Genomic DNA, 16,567 nt, shown 5'->3' on the forward strand with positions numbered 1-16,567 from the left:
TTAAATGTCCCTTCCCCCTTGATCCTACAGGCATTATCCTGCTGCTCTGAAATACTGGGACAGGTGTCATTGAACTGTGATTAGAGGAGATGCAATGGTCATCTCTGAGCTTGTTCAGGAATCGATATTTGGGGCTTTCTTTGCCCTCTTCCTCCTTAATGTCTCCTGCAGAGCGGGGGCAAGAGAGGGGTCAGCTCTTCAGTTTGATTGATTTACTCTGGGAAGTAAGGTGGGCTAGAGGTTATTAAAGTTTAGAGAGGCAAGAGGGACAGAACAGGCTGGGAAGGAAGAGAACAAAGACATTAAAGACATTGGAAAAAAGCCAAAGGCTTCATTCCACATCTTTCTCATTTGTTCTTTTTTCCTGTCCTATGGATTTTTCTGTTCCTTAGCTTATCTTTTTGATTTTAATATTTAAGAACCACTTGTTTCCACTAGTTGCCTAGTGTGTGCTTTGCCCTTCAGACTGCATTCTGCAAGGAAATAATTGGAACATTTTAGTCAAAATGTATAGAAATTGGTGATATTCTTTCTTTGGGTGGACTCACCTGAAGCACAGGACGTTTTTGAGTCAAGTTTAAACTATTCCAAATGTGATGTCAGGATCGTAACCTTTGTTTAGGTTGTAAAGTATCATAAATAATAGGTACATAAAGAGTACCAATTAGAAGGTAATTCAAAGAGCTGTTCAACTTGGGAGTTGTATGATCTGTGTAGCAGGCTATGGAGTTTTATGGTATATTTTTATAACATACTGAAAGAATGGAAAGATGCTTTATTGGTGAATAATGAGGCCAGCAAGTGGCAGAAATATCCACAGATTTTCTTAAAATTTTACTGTGAAAGAATGGATTCTCTCTCTTAAAAATTCCTTTTTATTGTGTAGATTCTGATACCTGGTAACGAACTAAATTTGCACAGCATTTCAAACTATAAAATGGAAACTTGATTTAATATATTGTAGTTTGAGTAAAAATGTAAAACAGACTGTTTGGGTATGCAAATAATGAGCTAATGAGCTGTTTAAATGCACCAAACCAGAAAGCTTTTGGAAGATTTTTAGATCTTGGCTTTTGTAATAACATGCCAACAAATCTCTTTAGCTATAGCAAATGAGATCTTTTCCCTTGTTTGGAGCATGAAATACTGTCTTTTAGCCAGAAGAACTTATCACATCATTGAAATAATCATGAACTAAAAATGAATTTAAGAGATTTTCTTCATTTTGGAAAACATGAACTTGAATGCTACATTTCACATCAAAGTAGAAATACCAAAAAAATAAGATAAAGCACTGATCTAAAAAAGAAATGTGACATTCAGTTCTTTACCTGTTACCATGGGTTAGAATCTCAGGTTACTGAAGACCAAAAGGTTGTATATAGGCAGTTATTCCTTGGCTGAATCAATAAGATAGAAGTAGCCTAGGTGTAGCCAGTTGGGCAGGAAGGTGAAGGATTACAGGTGTGGATGGAACAAAAGGAGCAGGGGAGGGTATGAGTGTTCTACAGCAGTGACTGATGCTGTGTATTGGCAAATGGATATTCTGGCTGGGGTTGCTTTCTTAGTAGGAGCCCGAGTGCAAATTTATCAGTCCTTGGCTTTGCAGGTCTATTGTTTTGGTTTCCATCAGTATATTAGCTCAATTACAGCGTTGTGACTTGCATATCCCAGTTATTGGTCCTGCTGAAGCCCAGGGGAGGACAGTGATTTTAATTTCATGCCCCAGCAGCCACAGTTAGTGACGGATGGGTCTTTCAGATGAGGGAATCGGTTTGTAAATTACCCATCTTTACCTCCTGAGCACGTGTCACCAGCAGTGTGTGCAGGAATGGCATCAACCTCTGCCCAAAGCCCTCCTGGGGACGGGAGGGGAGCCCTGAGATGCCACCGGCAGCCCGGAGGCTGGCACACGGTCCTGGGGACGCGCTGCTGAGCTGGCACAGCTGGCACCTGGCTCATGGGAGCGGCAGGTGGTGCTTGGCTGGACAAACCTCCTGCTCCTGGGCTCTGTCCGTGGGACACTGGGGACAAAGAGTCTGTCGGGATGTCCAGGCTGTCCTGTGGGAGCAGGAAAGAGGAGGAGGCAGTTTCCCTGAGGATCTTGGAGGAGCAGCGCTGTGCAGAGATGATGGCTGAGTGGCTGTTACAAGTTGTGTTTGGTTTTTGTAAATGCTTCTTTGCTTTCTCCTTTTGCTTTTCTGTATCATTTGGCAGTCATGGTCTAGCTTTTCATTTCCAAAACAGACACCTGATTAAACTAGCTGCATTTTTAAATTGTTTTGCCTGGATTGTCAGAGATGAGAATAGGAGAAAACAAAAGGGCTTGATTTAAAAGACTAAGTTCTCTTTAACAGTACAAATGGATGCAAAATGATGAATTATATCTATTATATTATATTTTTGTATAATATAACCTATGTGGGGGGGGAGAAAAGGACTTTCCAATTGCATGGCTCAAATTTAAAATAATACAAAGTTGTTGATGTTTTATCTATTCATTTCAGTGCAGCTAACTTCTGGTGATCTGGAATGGCTTTTAAAATATGAAAGCATTCATTTCTTTCTAAAATTCATATTGTAACTTGTAAGTTTGAATAATGCATTAGTGACACAAAGTGACTATCATTTTCATTGTGATTATTTTCTATTTCATAATTTAAAAATTTTTTAATTAGGAAAATAAATCACAGCTTATTTCAGTATTTCTAAAATAATCTTCTGTTTAAGGCTCTATAGCCAGGAAGGACCTCTGATGTTGTTTTTAGATAATGGACTAGCAGGTACATCATTCTCTTCAAGGTTAAAATTCTAGCCAATGCTAACCAGTGCAGAAGGACACAGTCAACATTTCTATTCTGACTGGTGTCAAAATGAAAAATAATGAACCTCTTAATATTTTTTGTTTGGCAGCAAAGTATCAGAGATATGTTATGTAAGATGCTCTAGTTCTGAATTTCTGCTCCCTGTGTTTGTATTGCTCTTTTAGGTGGTCATCAGTGCGATTTGGCTTCTCAAACATATAAAGACATATAAATATATGTATTCTTCTTAGGTGATTCTAATGGACAACACTAAATGAACCTCTTAGTTTATTGCTGCTTGCACTGTTGTTGATAAAATATCACTCTTATAAGTAACTGGCTCATTGCCAGCAAAAGCTCATTTATTAAGTTCTGAGCTCTATATCTGTGGCTGTGTTAAAGCACAATTTTTAGACCTTGGGGAAAAATAGCTGTACTTTGTTTAAGAGTTTTTGCATTGCCATTTTTTTAATCACTCTGCTATGAAATACTATTATATTTCTGCTTCAGAACTCATCACGTAGCCATTGTGTGCTTCATCCAGAGAAGGGTAATTTCTGAGGGTTTTTTTTGTGTTGCTCTTTTTTTTTTTTTAATTTTTTTTTTTTTGGTGTGTTTGCTGTTGTAAAAAGACATCCCATCACACAAATACACACATACATCTTGAAACTAAGATTTGAATTTATACTGAAGTCTGGTGGAATAACAGACTGGACTAAATCCTCTGAATTAAGTTTTTATATGCTCTTTTCTTTGCTTATCTGCTTGGTGCTACATAACATACAATGCAATGCTGGAGTTATTCGACAGGACTGATAAAACTGAAAAAGGACAAACTGAGATTGAGTCTTTCTAGATGATGAAGAGAAATTCTAGTTCAAATTCTAGCTGAAAATAAAGCTCAGAAATGTGTCTGTTAGTGATTACCTAGATGTCAGTGTTGTGTGGAAGGTAAAATTGAAAAAATCAATATTCCTCTTTTCATTTTAAAAAATAAACTGAGCCCACATTGTATCTATTATAATTGATAGGTGATATAATGCAAGTAGAGCCTTTGAAATATCTCTTGCATGATAATGTGAGTCAGATGTGATGGAAAAGCCATGTGTACCTTGGCGTCCCTGAGCAAGCTGAGCTCAGCCTGCCCTGACTCAGCCGTGCCTTTGCTGCTGGATTGGTTACTGAGCTGGTGATGGCATTCAGCATGTGACAGAGAAATGCAGAGTTCAGTGCTGGGACCCTGACGTGCTGCTGTGCTCCCACAGGCCCACGAGCGATCCGAGAGCTCCGAGGTTGCCTTCGTTACCCAGCTGGTGAAGAAGCTGATGATCATCATCGCGCGGCCAGCGCGGCTGCTCGAGTGCCTGGTGAGTGTGCCCTGGCAGAGGCTCTGCAGAGTGCTGTGCACTTGAGGAGATAAGGGACACAAAGCCTTCAAAGAGACCTTTACATGCTCATTAGAACACTGATGAAAAATAAATTGATATTTAAAAAGAAAAAGAAGTACTAAGTGGCTTTGTGCATGAATATAGAAGTAGTTCTCCAATGGACTGTCAGCTGCATCAGCAGCTAAATTATGTTTTAGTATAGAGTTTATGGCTGAGGGGCCAGATGTAGCTGTCAACATCATTCCGTGCTACTTGATGCCACTGGATGTTCCACATGTTGTTAATAGCTACTGTAAGGAGCCTGTAAATGTCTGTATGGGGTGTGCCTGGTGTCCAGGGTGCTGTGCTAAGGAAGAGCTGTCACTAAGGAAGAAGTTCCATGACATAAATGGTTTTTGGGCTTTGGGACTCAAACCCTTCCTGTAGACCCAGCAACTGGTGAGACCTGGTGTCAGGTTTTCCATCTGTGAACACACAGTGGGATACACCTGTGTGAGATCCAAGGAGATTTGGGAGCCTGGGTTTGAAATCCTATTTGGTGTTATAGGAATACAAGCAAAAGCAAGTCTCACTCCTTTCTAACAGGAAATATGTCTATTTTTTAATTTGGCTAATGATAATGCTTTTTTTTTGTTTAGTGCTAGAAAATGCTGAAAATTGTTTAGGCAATTCCAAAATAGGCTGCTGTGTCCCAAAGTTCTGCAACTACAAAAATATTTCCTTGGTATGGTGGAGAAGCAGCTTGAAAACCTGTATTCTCACTTCATGCCATAGCAGCAGGGTTAATACAAACCTTCAATATATATAAAAAGTTGTGTACCCAATTGGAAGGGTTCAATTCAGTGGCTGTATGTCAAAAGGATGTTGAAAAATTAATGAGAATGTAGGGAAGTCACCAGAAATTGTGAGGTGTCACAAACCTACAGTGGAAACTTAGGTAATGACAGGATGAAATTCCCTGGTGTGTCGGAGCACACTCGTGGTGGTTCTTTCTGGACATAGAAGTGACAGAGATGCTACAGGTGTTTGAGACATCAGAGAAGTTGGCTGGATTAGGGATCTGTGGCTGGCTGTAAAAGCACAGTTAATATGTTGATTGTCTTGTGGTCAGTGTGTCCATGAGTGACTTTTATCCCTGGAGTCACTGGAAGTTGAATGACTTTTGTGGAGCTTTCTTTGACAAAGTAGACAAGAGTGGTCCAGTCTTTGATACCAATTTTTGGAAACACCTGCAGAAGTTCTGAGAACCAGTGGACTTTGGAGGGTTCCTTATTCCTCCTCCACAGCTGTCAGATGGATCACTTTGCTGGGAATCCTGCAGTGCAAGGAAGGCCACTATATGGAAGCTGGCTGCACAACCAGCAGGACAGATACCTTCTCTTACTGATTCAAGAAATCTTCACCAGACTGCACTGGAAATCCCAGGCACAACTCCATTCAAACTCGGAATTCCTTCGTTTTCAAACCATGTTTGTGATTTAGATGAGTTTTTGTGACTCCCACTTATCTTCCAGCACTTCTTCAAAATTTATTTTGGAAGTGAAGGCAATGGAGAAAGGAGATAAATTTAAACTCACCGTGTTTGTAGTTGCTGCATTCACCATTATCCTTTTTGCTTGTGTACACTCCTCATCTAGGAAAACTTGGAACCTCAGAAAGCCTTGTGAACCTGTGTCTGTACCTGCAGAGTTCCAAACTCAAGGCAGCTCTTAGTTGCAAATCAAGAGGTCTCCAGGTTCCTCGATGTCTTCTCCATCTGATGTTGTGCAAAGTGAGTGGGAGCAGGTGGCAGCAGCGAAGTCATTGAGATTTGAGTAATGAATTCCAAAGTATGTAGTGACAACCTTGACAATCAAGTGGCCAGACTCCAAAGTATAGAAATAATATCTAGATCTGTGGATTAATCTTACCTGTTTTTTTCAACCTGCATTGCCTTTCTAGAATTTTTTTCCCAAATACTTATTTTAATCTGGTGACATGAACTAAATACTAACGTTCCTTTTGTCCCATAAAACAAGAAATATAGTAATGGATAGTCAACTATTTAAATAGTTTTTGAGAACTAATTTTCATTTTTATCTTTAGCATATATTTTTTTTTTTTTGTAATTCAATCTTTGGCTTCAATTATATGTGAATTTATAAAAAGTTTTTCTACTATTTAGTATTAAGGTTAACTTCAGTAACACAGCTCATTTTTCTTTCTTCCTTGTAAATGAAGTAAGTGTCCATACAGACAGTGCTTGTGATGATTGTGATTGTTTTAATGCAGTCAAAAACATGTAGTGTATTCCAAAGTTCGGCCATTTGGCTTCTGTCTTTGCATTACCTGTTGGACTGTGAAGTGTTTATTGGCAGACAGTCTCTGAGGCTTCAAGAAAATGATAGTGTGGTTTTTGCATCTCTGAAACCATCTTTGGAAAAAAGTATCTATTTTTTTTTTTTTCCATAGCACCCACCTCCCCTCAGTAGGGTTCATTCTCCTGTATTCAAATGATTAAACCTACCATAAAGAAGTCAGAACTGGAATTTATATAGTTCCTTAATGTTTTGTATGTTTGTTTTTTTTTGTCACCAAGTTGGTTTTTCCCTCTCTCCTTTACTCTCCAATGAATGACCTGCAGTTGTACCTCAAGAAGTCCTTCCTCAGCTCCACCATCCCTCTCACTGCACTCTGGTGACCATCTCTCTCTGTCCTCTGTGGTCTGGCTCCTGCTCTCTGCCACTTCTGAGGCTGTTGATTAATCCTTTTCCAGAAGAGTTGGGAAGGAACCTTGTTTCTCACATTGTTGCTGTCTCTGGTGACAGCATCTAACCAAGCAGCATTGCTTGGAGCAGTCATGGAAAAGTGTGTCTGTTCTCTGTTCAGGTCTCTTCACATCCTTACAAGCTCTAATTTCCTTTTCTTGTTTGCAGTTCTGTGCTCTTTTTCTCTTACGTTGCTGACCACACAGCAGTTCTTTACTGATGTCCTCACTGTTGTCTGTGCATGCTCAGCTGTTTGCTGAAACTCTTCCCCTTTCACCCTCCCATTTCACTGGAGAATTTTTGAAGAGTTGGCGAAGCTGCTCATTGCTGGTGAATGATGAGGTTTGTAGTGGGGAGAGCTAAAGTTAACTGGTGAACTTGTTCCTAAGCAGAGTGCTCCTGCTGCCCAAAGCTTGTCTTTTGTTTCCTACTATATCTCTTAGTCCAGTGCAAGAGATCACACCTTCTATAACCTTTTCTGGCCTGAGAGATCACATGCACCACGACTGAGTTGCTAAAGTGATCCTGTACTGTAGACGACAAGAAATAGGGCAGCAGTACTTCTTATGAAGAAAATTGTTTTATTAATAATTTTATTAGCCATTGCTGAGGTTAGGACAGTGGCAGGATTGGGTGGGTGTATGGTTTGATCAGAAGTGACAACTGACAGCAGGAAAGGCTTATCTTGGGTTAACTCACCTGTCAGATGGAGGTGGCAGGAGGTGGTGCCTCAGTTCTCATCACAGACCTTTCCCTGGCACATCTCAATGTGACAAAACTGGGAGTTGTGTCCACACTTGGCACTTATGTGAAGAGGACCTTTTGAAAATTTGGGTTTGGTTTGTAGAAAGTCCCTACAGTCTTTGTTCTGTTTTGATTTGCAGATCTAAACCCATGGACACCCCGTGGGATGTAACTGTCTGTTGGTTTTGCAGAGCAGAGTGGGAAGCTTTGCCTTGCTTGTTGTGACTGGAAATGTTCTGCATCACTGCTGAGCCCGGAATTACCTTTGGATGTTTCTGAGGATTCCCCTCTAAGGGGGAGAAACCTTTCATAATTGTAAAGCTGTATCATTTACCTCTCTCTGTGTCTCTCACTGCTTTGCTGTAGGAGTTTGATCCTGAAGAGTTCTACCATTTGTTGGAAGCGGCAGAAGGCCATGCCAAGGAAGGGCAAGGAATTAAATGTGACATTCCTCGTTACATTATCAGCCAGCTGGGACTCACCAGGGATCCCCTGGAGGGTGAGGATTCTTGTTGTGTACTTTCCAAACTGTTGAAAGGATAGTCAGATCTCCTGGTCACTACATAGGTGAAGGATTCTTTTATTTTATTGATTGAATTTCTAGGTAATTTTTCCTTATTTTCCTGTTTGCTGTCAAATTCTAGACTGTCCTTTTCAGCCCCATGTCTCAAAGGAATGTTGCTGGGGTAAGGATGGCACATCAGTAGTGACAGTTCTTTATTTATGATGTTAATAATGTCTCCCTGTATCATAGCTGAAACAATGTTAGAAAATGGCTTTAGGATTTAACTGTTTTCTCTGTGCTATCGGACAGTAAAAGTAAATTTGCCTGTTATTTTTCTGATTTGCCTGGCCTCGTGGAAAGTATCCTGTCATCCCACTTGATTGTCCTCTCAGGGAGAAGTGTGTTTTTTGTGGGTTTCCATGAGATTACCATGATGAGTATGAATTTTTAGCTAGAGGTGAGATTGAAGTTTTACATCTTGTGTAGCAGCCAAACCAAAGAGAGCAGTGTAAGGACAGAAACAGCTTTTCTGCAAGGTGCCAGAATTGCATATGGTAAATTTAATATTAATTTAAGATTGTAACTTTAGAATTAGTGAGTTAATATCTCTGCCTGGCACTTTGCTGGCTGAAATGACAAGTTTTCTGAGCATGCGCAGCTTGTTCAGCAACAATAGAAAGTGTGATAGAGACTGGAGGTTACTGCAGAATATTTAAGTGATTGAATATACTTCTTGTTACCTCAGGAGAGCATAATTTTAACATAAATTAGTAGTCTGGCTAGGACTAGTTTAACTTCTCTGGTGTTTACTGGAATGACATTGACAGGTTGACTTCAAGTGAAGAGCTCATCGGGAAAATTTCTACCAAAGATTGCTAAATGCAATTTAATAGCATTTGTTGAAATCTGACATTAAAGGGAAATTTCCTTTGATCCCTGTCATGGGAGAGAACCTTTCCATTGCTAATTCCCCTTACTAAAGTCAAATTTTCTTTGGAAATGTGGGGAGATGTCAAGGTGCCTTATTTCCTTTCTGTAAGGAGGGCACCCAGAAATGTCAGTGATGTCTGTTCAGAGACTCAAAGCTAAGGGAGGATTAGGGTTTGCAGAGTTTACAGCATCTCCTGCGACAGCTGAGTAGCCCAAACTAAGTGACTTTCCCCCACTTTGCTGCTGCTCAGCGTTTTGCAGAATCAGCCACGTCACGTGGAGGGCAGCTGTTTGAAATGTGATGCTTTTTCTTCTTGGAGCACAGAGATGCCACCAGGCTACATGCAGACATATATGTGTGTAATAGGTTTTAATATTAACTAGACAGCACTTTCCCCAAACATGCATTTATTGCTTTTACTTATTATAGAAACTATCTAGAGTAAGTCAGGCTGAAATTAGAACAATTAATTATATTCATCTTTATATATAATACTGCCTGCAGAGTACAAGATGTTAAAGGTTATCACTGTATAATTAGGGTGACTTTTTACAGAGGGAGAAAATGCCCTTCATCATCTGCGAGCATCTTTTAAAATCCTGTTTTTCTTGCATAAACAAAGAGAATAGTGTTTGATTGAGATTATTAGGAGTAATCTTTCCTCTTTCTTTTCAGAAATGGCCCAGTTGAATAGCTATGACAGCCCAGACACTCCCGAGACAGATGATTCAGTCGAGGTAAAGCAGTAATACACTCACTCTGTCTAGCACTTTTTTTTCTCTCAAAAGAAGTAGTCTACAGTAAGGAATTAATTATAAGGCAGAGTAATTGTAATTTAAAAAAAAAAAGTGCAGACATTTAAAAGCTCATATTAAAACTGGAGTACATGCTCATAAAAATGTGAAAATCTTTATGTGGTGGTGGTAAAATGCTTAAAAGATGCAAATAGGCATTTTAGCAAGTTTTGTGGATTTTTTTTTAATTTTTGGAGTTAGAAATGAAAATTGTCTGGAGGAATTCTTTATATCTACATTTGTAAAATGTGATGGGTATTGAAAAGAGTTGACTTTAGTAAAACCACTGGAAAAATTTAATTATGTAGCTGGCTAGGTTTCAAAGATCCTCATGTTATTGTTTTTTAAAAATATATAATATTAATGAAAGGCCTAAATCTTACAGTCCACTGACTTTTTGTGCTAATAATTTGTGGAGGGAATCTGCAAACACCCTATGGATACAGACAACTGTCCTAAAGCTGAGGACTCCAGAAATTCAGAAATGGATTGAGTTTGAGTTAATGGGTCCATAAAGAAGAAAAGGACAAAAAAAACCCCCATGTAGAATTGTCATTCCTGCCCCTGATTTTAATTTTCTTGTTGTCTTTCCCCAGAGCCGTGGGGCCTCCGTCCAGTCAAAGAAAACTCCGTCTGAAGAAGAGTTTGAAACTATTAAACTGATCAGTAATGGTGCTTATGGGTAAGACTTTTAGACTTTCAATTAGAAGAAAACGCTATTATTGTCCCCAGAAAAGGGCTATAGCAAGGTCTGGCAAATGTCTGGGTTTTGTTGGGTCCAAAGCATAAAGTAATTTCACTTGGGTCTTACAAACGTTCCACAGTTATTGTATCTTCTGCATTCTTCTGGGAGATGCCATTTTTTCATTTATTCAGATTATATATGTAACATATGTGGCTGTTCGTGAGCCCTTGAAATGCTAAAAGAAGTGCTAGAGTTACACTGGGGTAAATCTACTGTGAGGAGCAGTACACGAGAAAGGCTATTAGATTTTATTATCCATTGAAGAATCAAGTATGAATTCAGTCAGTTACAATTTTAACCACATACACAAACCTATCCAGAATTCTAAAAGGCTGTTCCTAACTCTTTGCAGTTCATAAATCCTTACCAGTGAGGTCATTAGGCTGTTACTGAAAAGCAGTGATACTCAGTAGGTCATAACAACAAAACCTGAGCATGTGCTTGAGTGTTTTGTGGAAATGGATGCTTAGTTAACAACAAATCACTTTTTAGAAATTATATGTGGAAAAAATGTAAGCATGGGTTTTTAGTGAATGAAGACACAATGGAGCATGTTGAAGAGTCGTTATGAGACAAAAAGATTTTAAATCTCTTCAGTCATATTTCTGCACAAGCCCCATGTAACTTTCTAAAAAGGGGAGAGAGAAGTGGTGGTTTTGCTGTTAGTTACATGTCTTTATCCTGGGTTTATTTTATAGTCAGTGGCTGATGAGACACAATACCACGTTAAATGTAATGTACTCCAGAGAAAAGGAAACAAGTACTGATTCAATAAGGCAGGCAGACTGGATGACAATTTTATTTGCAAACTGTATTATTAATGTGAAGGAATCTAATGATCTGCAAATGATAGAAGTGTAAGAGATACTTTACTGAAGGAAATCCCTGGTCACAGTGCTGTGTCAAATTAATTTTATGGGGCTTGGAAAGAACTCCTGCTGATTCCATAGATTTTGGACAATTTTTTAAGCCAAGTGGTCACTGTAGTGTTGAAAAATACATGCTGCTCTGCAATGGTGCTTATGGAAATTTGTGACATTGGTGTTTGAGGTATCTCCTTGTTTGTCACATCAGCAAAAATGCTGCTTTATTCAGGAAGGCAGAGTAGCTTTGGGAAGGAAGCATCATGGGGCTCCTTCTTTTCTAGGGAAGCTTGCCACTGAAACAGGATTTTCTGGAGTCATGGATAAGTCTGTCAGGATCCATTCAAAACAGTAACATCACTGTTTAAAAAACTCCAACAAAACCACAAAGAACTCCAAACCTAAACCCACAACAAAGCAGTTTGGACTGAAAATGGACCTTTTCCTCTCGGTGTGGTTTTGCAGAGCGGTGTATTTGGTGCGGCACAAGACCACCCGCCAGCGTTTTGCCATGAAGAAGATCAACAAGCAGAACCTGATCCTGAGGAACCAGATCCAGCAGGCCTTTGTGGAGAGAGATATCCTGACATTTGCTGAGAACCCCTTCGTGGTCAGCATGTTCTGCTCCTTTGAGACCAAGCGGCACCTGTGCATGGTTATGGAGTATGTGGAAGGTATGTTTGCTGGTATCCACGTCTCCAAAGGGGCCTGTGAATCCCTGGGACTGATGCAACATGTTTGCAGTGAGCTGAGCCTCACTGGTGAGGTAAAAAGTCAGCATGAACTTCCCAGTCTTCACTGGAAAGGAAACCTTCCCTCCCTCCTTTGGGATAGTGTGGCTGGATCCATGGCATATTTGCTTGACATTCCACTTAAAAAATGATTTAAGAAACATAAGTCTTTGTTTTTTAGCAGCCTTTTTAAAAATAAAGTGTCATTTTATGCTGGGGTTGGTTTTTTTCATTGTTTGGTTTGCTTATTCTTTGAAATATAATTTGATTTTATTTTATCAGTATATCTTATTATAAGCAATATCCACTGGTGGATAGGATTAATTTCTCATGCCTGGCTTGCTTGACTGAATGTTTGAGAAATAAGATTATACTTATTGTATCAGTGCTCTTTCAGATAAATTAGTGGAATGAAATCAGATGTATTGACAATAGGAAATTTTAATATTAATTCCTCTTTGGAAGTAGAAATGAAGGTCGACTGAAATGTGTGGCCAGTGTTCCCAAGGAAGCTTCAGTCAGGAGTCCATAGACTTATTTTCTTCAAGGCTTCCTTCAGTTTGCAAATGGCATCTGTACAATTCCTGTCCCAAGCCCTCCCAACATACATGGATCTCAATTTTCCTAGATTTTAATATTTGTTTTAAGTTCAAGACAGAATACAGAGAGATCTTCAGAATTCTTCCTAACAGGGTTGTGAGAGACAGCCTTTAGAAAACATAGCCTAATCTTGTACTGCAGACCCATAGCTGTTGTTTCTTACTGATATTTGCCATTTCAACGTGCCATGTGTGCAAATGTTTTGTTTCTAGGAGGTGATTGTGCTACACTTCTCAAGAACATTGGTGCCCTACCCGTTGATATGGCAAGGATGTATTTTGCTGAGACTGTTCTGGCACTGGAGTACCTACACAATTATGGGATTGTTCACCGTGACCTAAAACCTGATAAGTAAGTCTTTGGGCCCTCAGAGGGAACAGAGCCAGTCCTTCAGGGGCTTTCTCTGTAGGTAACAGGACATGGGGGCTGGAGACAGCATTGATCTTCAACTGCATCTGGCATAAAGGAGGTTTTATGGAGTCTCTTGCTACTGATGTAGAAGCAGATAGGCACTGAGAAAGGGTGGGAAGAATGTCTTCAGGTATATTATCCCAAAGATGTTGCTACACTGATGGTGTTTTGGCAGAAGGTAGTCCCACTCCTGGCTGCCTTGTCTGCTCTGTGATATTTGGCTGCATAGGAGGTTTCTTCCAGGTGCTTAATGGGGATGTAACACTGAGATTGTCCTTCACATTATCTTGTGTTCTTTTTGTTTGAAATTGCTTTTGGGAAACAATTAAATGAATGTTGCATTATTTTACTTCTCTTTCTTTTAGTCTCCTGATAACTTCAATGGGTCACATTAAACTAACAGACTTTGGACTGTCCAAAATTGGGTTAATGAGTCTTACAACTAATCTTTATGAGGGCCACATTGAGAAGGATACCAGGGAATTCCTGGACAAGCAGGTAAGCTGAAAAAATTTGTCGGTTGATGTGGGATCAGATGCATCATTCTGTCATGGGTTAGAATCAAAGTTAATAGCACTCCTTCTCTGCCTTGATGCTGTGCTGTGCACTATAAAATGGGAGGAAAAGATACAAGTCCATTCTCATGTTTGTACATAAATTGACATAGTTTGTTATTTCAGCTTCTTGTTTTGGAGTCATGCACTTCAGCTCTTAGTTTAGGATGCTGAAAGGGTGGCCCAGGCAGCAGTGCAGGTGTAAACAGAAATGGGTTTAGGAATGTAACATGGATTTTGCAGAAGGTTGTTCCACGATCTCCCCCTTCTGGTGCTTAGAAAGTTCATGGCAAGTTTCTATATGCTTCTTGTAATTTTGTCTAACAGCTTAAACATTGATTTTTATCCCCATGATATTTACTGAGGGTCATTTTTCTCCTTAGCCTTCATTTTGCTAGGCTTAACCAGCTAAGTTCTTGTAGCTAACAAGATAGATTTTCCTTTGATGAATGAATAGCTCTTGCATGTAACTCTTTCTGTTTGAGTTGATATTTTCTGTACATGGTTGTTCTGGAGGCAGGCTCGCCAGTGCCTTGTATATGGGATTAAAAAATGCTTCTCTCTTCTGAAAATACCTAGGATCACAGCTGAATTTTTCAGCTGAATTTTTATTTGTGCCAAGTGTTGATTCATAATTATCCTGTGGTGTTGTCTTCCTGTTGTCTTCTGAGTAAGGATGCTTTTTCTAACAGAACTCTCCTAGGTCATTAGATCATATTCTTGTACTTCACAGTGGTACATTTTTTACAACTATTTTGTTATTGTTGTTGCTGCTTCTAAGCCCCAGGCAATTTAGATCTTCCAAGGTAATTTCCTTAGCCATTGTCCATGCCAGCTGTACCTCCCAAGATTAAGGCTGAAGTGTGTAATCATGCTGGGCTGCTAATTCTGCATCTGTGAAACTAAATTCAGTTAGCACAGAGATGTGAGAGGTTTGTCAAAACTCAGTTCCTGATAGCTGTAGCTGTGCCAGCAGACATCCATCAAGCTGTCAGACCTAAACACACAGAATATGCATTTTTCCCATATGCTTTCCTGTGCATGCACCAAAGAACTACTTAGCTGGCATGTCCACACTAGGAACATTTAATTTCATGTGATGTTATTTCTGTGCAGGTAATGTCTTGTTCAAATATAGACTCTTGCTCCATGGAAGTAGTTCACAGCATGAAGTGGTTAATGGCAAAAAAAAAGCTCTGAAGGGGGGAAAAAAAGAAAGAAAAAAAAAAGACAAGCTTTGACATGCATTTGGCAATTTGTAAATGTATTGCTTTCTTGCCTGTTTCTCTTGAGGTGTGTGGGACTCCAGAGTACATTGCACCAGAAGTGATCCTGCGCCAGGGCTATGGGAAGCCTGTGGATTGGTGGGCCATGGGCATCATCCTCTACGAGTTCCTGGTCGGCTGCGTTCCTTTCTTTGGGGACACACCTGAAGAGCTGTTTGGACAAGTGATCAGTGGTAAGCTTCTGCTCTGGCTCTGCCTCTGCGGGGACTTTAAAATGCGCTGTGAAAATATTGAGGGTCCACAGTTTAGTCAGAAAGGAGTAGGTATAAAATAATGGGGTTTAATTTTGGTGTTTCTAAATTTCTGTGTCAAAGCAGCTTCCATCTGATTTCAGCTATGGAAACTTGTGTTGCTTAACATCTTCCTAAATAGTTCTCTCATGGTGTGGGAGTCATACAAATCCTTGTGGGATTGATGAAAAATATTTGGGGATTTTTCTGTTCTGTCTTTTAACTTAAATGATGGAGAATTTGAAAGGAGTAGCCCCCAACTGATCTAATTCAGGCTGATTCTGGTTATTGTTTTTGTAGGTCCAAATGCTAGTCAGTTAGTAATTTTGTGTAAGTGAAATGAAAGGAAATTCTGGGCACAATTCATTGAAGTTGTTGTACTCAGTACCTTCACATCTTGTGGCTTTTTAAACCTTTCTCATGCTTGGAGTTGGACAGACAATTGCTTTGTGTTCACTCAGTGAATATTCCAGTGAAATAATTTTCTATTGGGAATGCTTTCTGAAGCAGTAAATTTTTAACACACTTGGCAGATGTCCTTTGTAAGAAGAAAATTTCATCAAAGCACTAAATATGATGCATGAAATTGTTACCTGTGAATTGTTCTCTCTGTTCCAAGTATAACGACTCTGGAATGTGCAGGCAGGAGATACAACCACAGTATTGTCACTGCCTTTGTTTATGGATTGTCATGGAAGTCCCATTTCATACTTTATTAATAGAGTCCTTAAAGCTCTTTTTTTTGTCTCCACAAGCACTGCTTGGATTGACAGCAGCTTTAGCTGATGCTGAATTTTATGCATTTTGAAAAATGTCAATGCTTGAATTATATTAAGCTGCTGAATTCAAGGTATTTATGCTTCTGGGGCAGTTCTCAACGCTGCACTTTGAGGTGTAGCAGTATGAATGCTTATTCAAATTAGCTGGGAAGCTGGTAGAAAATGTCAAGTCTCTTTTTGTCCCCAGATGAAATTGCCTGGCCAGAAGGAGATGATGCACTGCCCCCAGATGCCCAGGACCTCATTTCTAAGCTTCTTCGCCAAAATCCTCTGGAAAGAATGGGAACAGGTAAGAGCCTTGTGCACAGGAGAACACTGCCCAGAAGGAGGGGATGAAGCTACCTGGCCAGTGAAGCACACCCACTCGTGTTGAGGAATGCTCATCTAGAGCTGGGGAGCAGTTTGTACTGGATTCAGTGTGGGGGAGCTCTGGGAATTAGTGTCACATGTCCGTG

General features: G+C 39.8%; 1 protein-coding gene across 13 annotated transcripts in view; it reads left to right on the forward strand.

Moving 5' to 3' along the window:
• MAST2 (microtubule associated serine/threonine kinase 2) overlaps positions 1 to 16,567 on the forward strand; it is a 207,375-nt gene that overhangs the window by 168,981 nt on the left and 21,827 nt on the right. For all 13 annotated transcript variants that reach the window (XM_041483321.1, XM_041483319.1, XM_041483322.1 and 10 more), the window contains 9 exons: positions 4,070 to 4,171; positions 8,050 to 8,182; positions 9,795 to 9,856; positions 10,510 to 10,595; positions 11,987 to 12,195; positions 13,065 to 13,203; positions 13,629 to 13,761; positions 15,111 to 15,276; positions 16,300 to 16,401. In XM_041483321.1, the coding sequence (XP_041339255.1) occupies positions 4,070 to 4,171; positions 8,050 to 8,182; positions 9,795 to 9,856; positions 10,510 to 10,595; positions 11,987 to 12,195; positions 13,065 to 13,203; positions 13,629 to 13,761; positions 15,111 to 15,276; positions 16,300 to 16,401 (1,132 nt within the window). The remainder of the gene's footprint in view (positions 1 to 4,069; positions 4,172 to 8,049; positions 8,183 to 9,794; positions 9,857 to 10,509; positions 10,596 to 11,986; positions 12,196 to 13,064; positions 13,204 to 13,628; positions 13,762 to 15,110; positions 15,277 to 16,299; positions 16,402 to 16,567) is intronic.

This window comes from Pyrgilauda ruficollis, unplaced genomic scaffold (genome assembly GCF_017590135.1).
Source record: "Pyrgilauda ruficollis isolate IOZ18807 unplaced genomic scaffold, ASM1759013v1 scaffold6, whole genome shotgun sequence".
Taxonomy (NCBI): domain Eukaryota; kingdom Metazoa; phylum Chordata; class Aves; order Passeriformes; family Passeridae; genus Pyrgilauda; species Pyrgilauda ruficollis.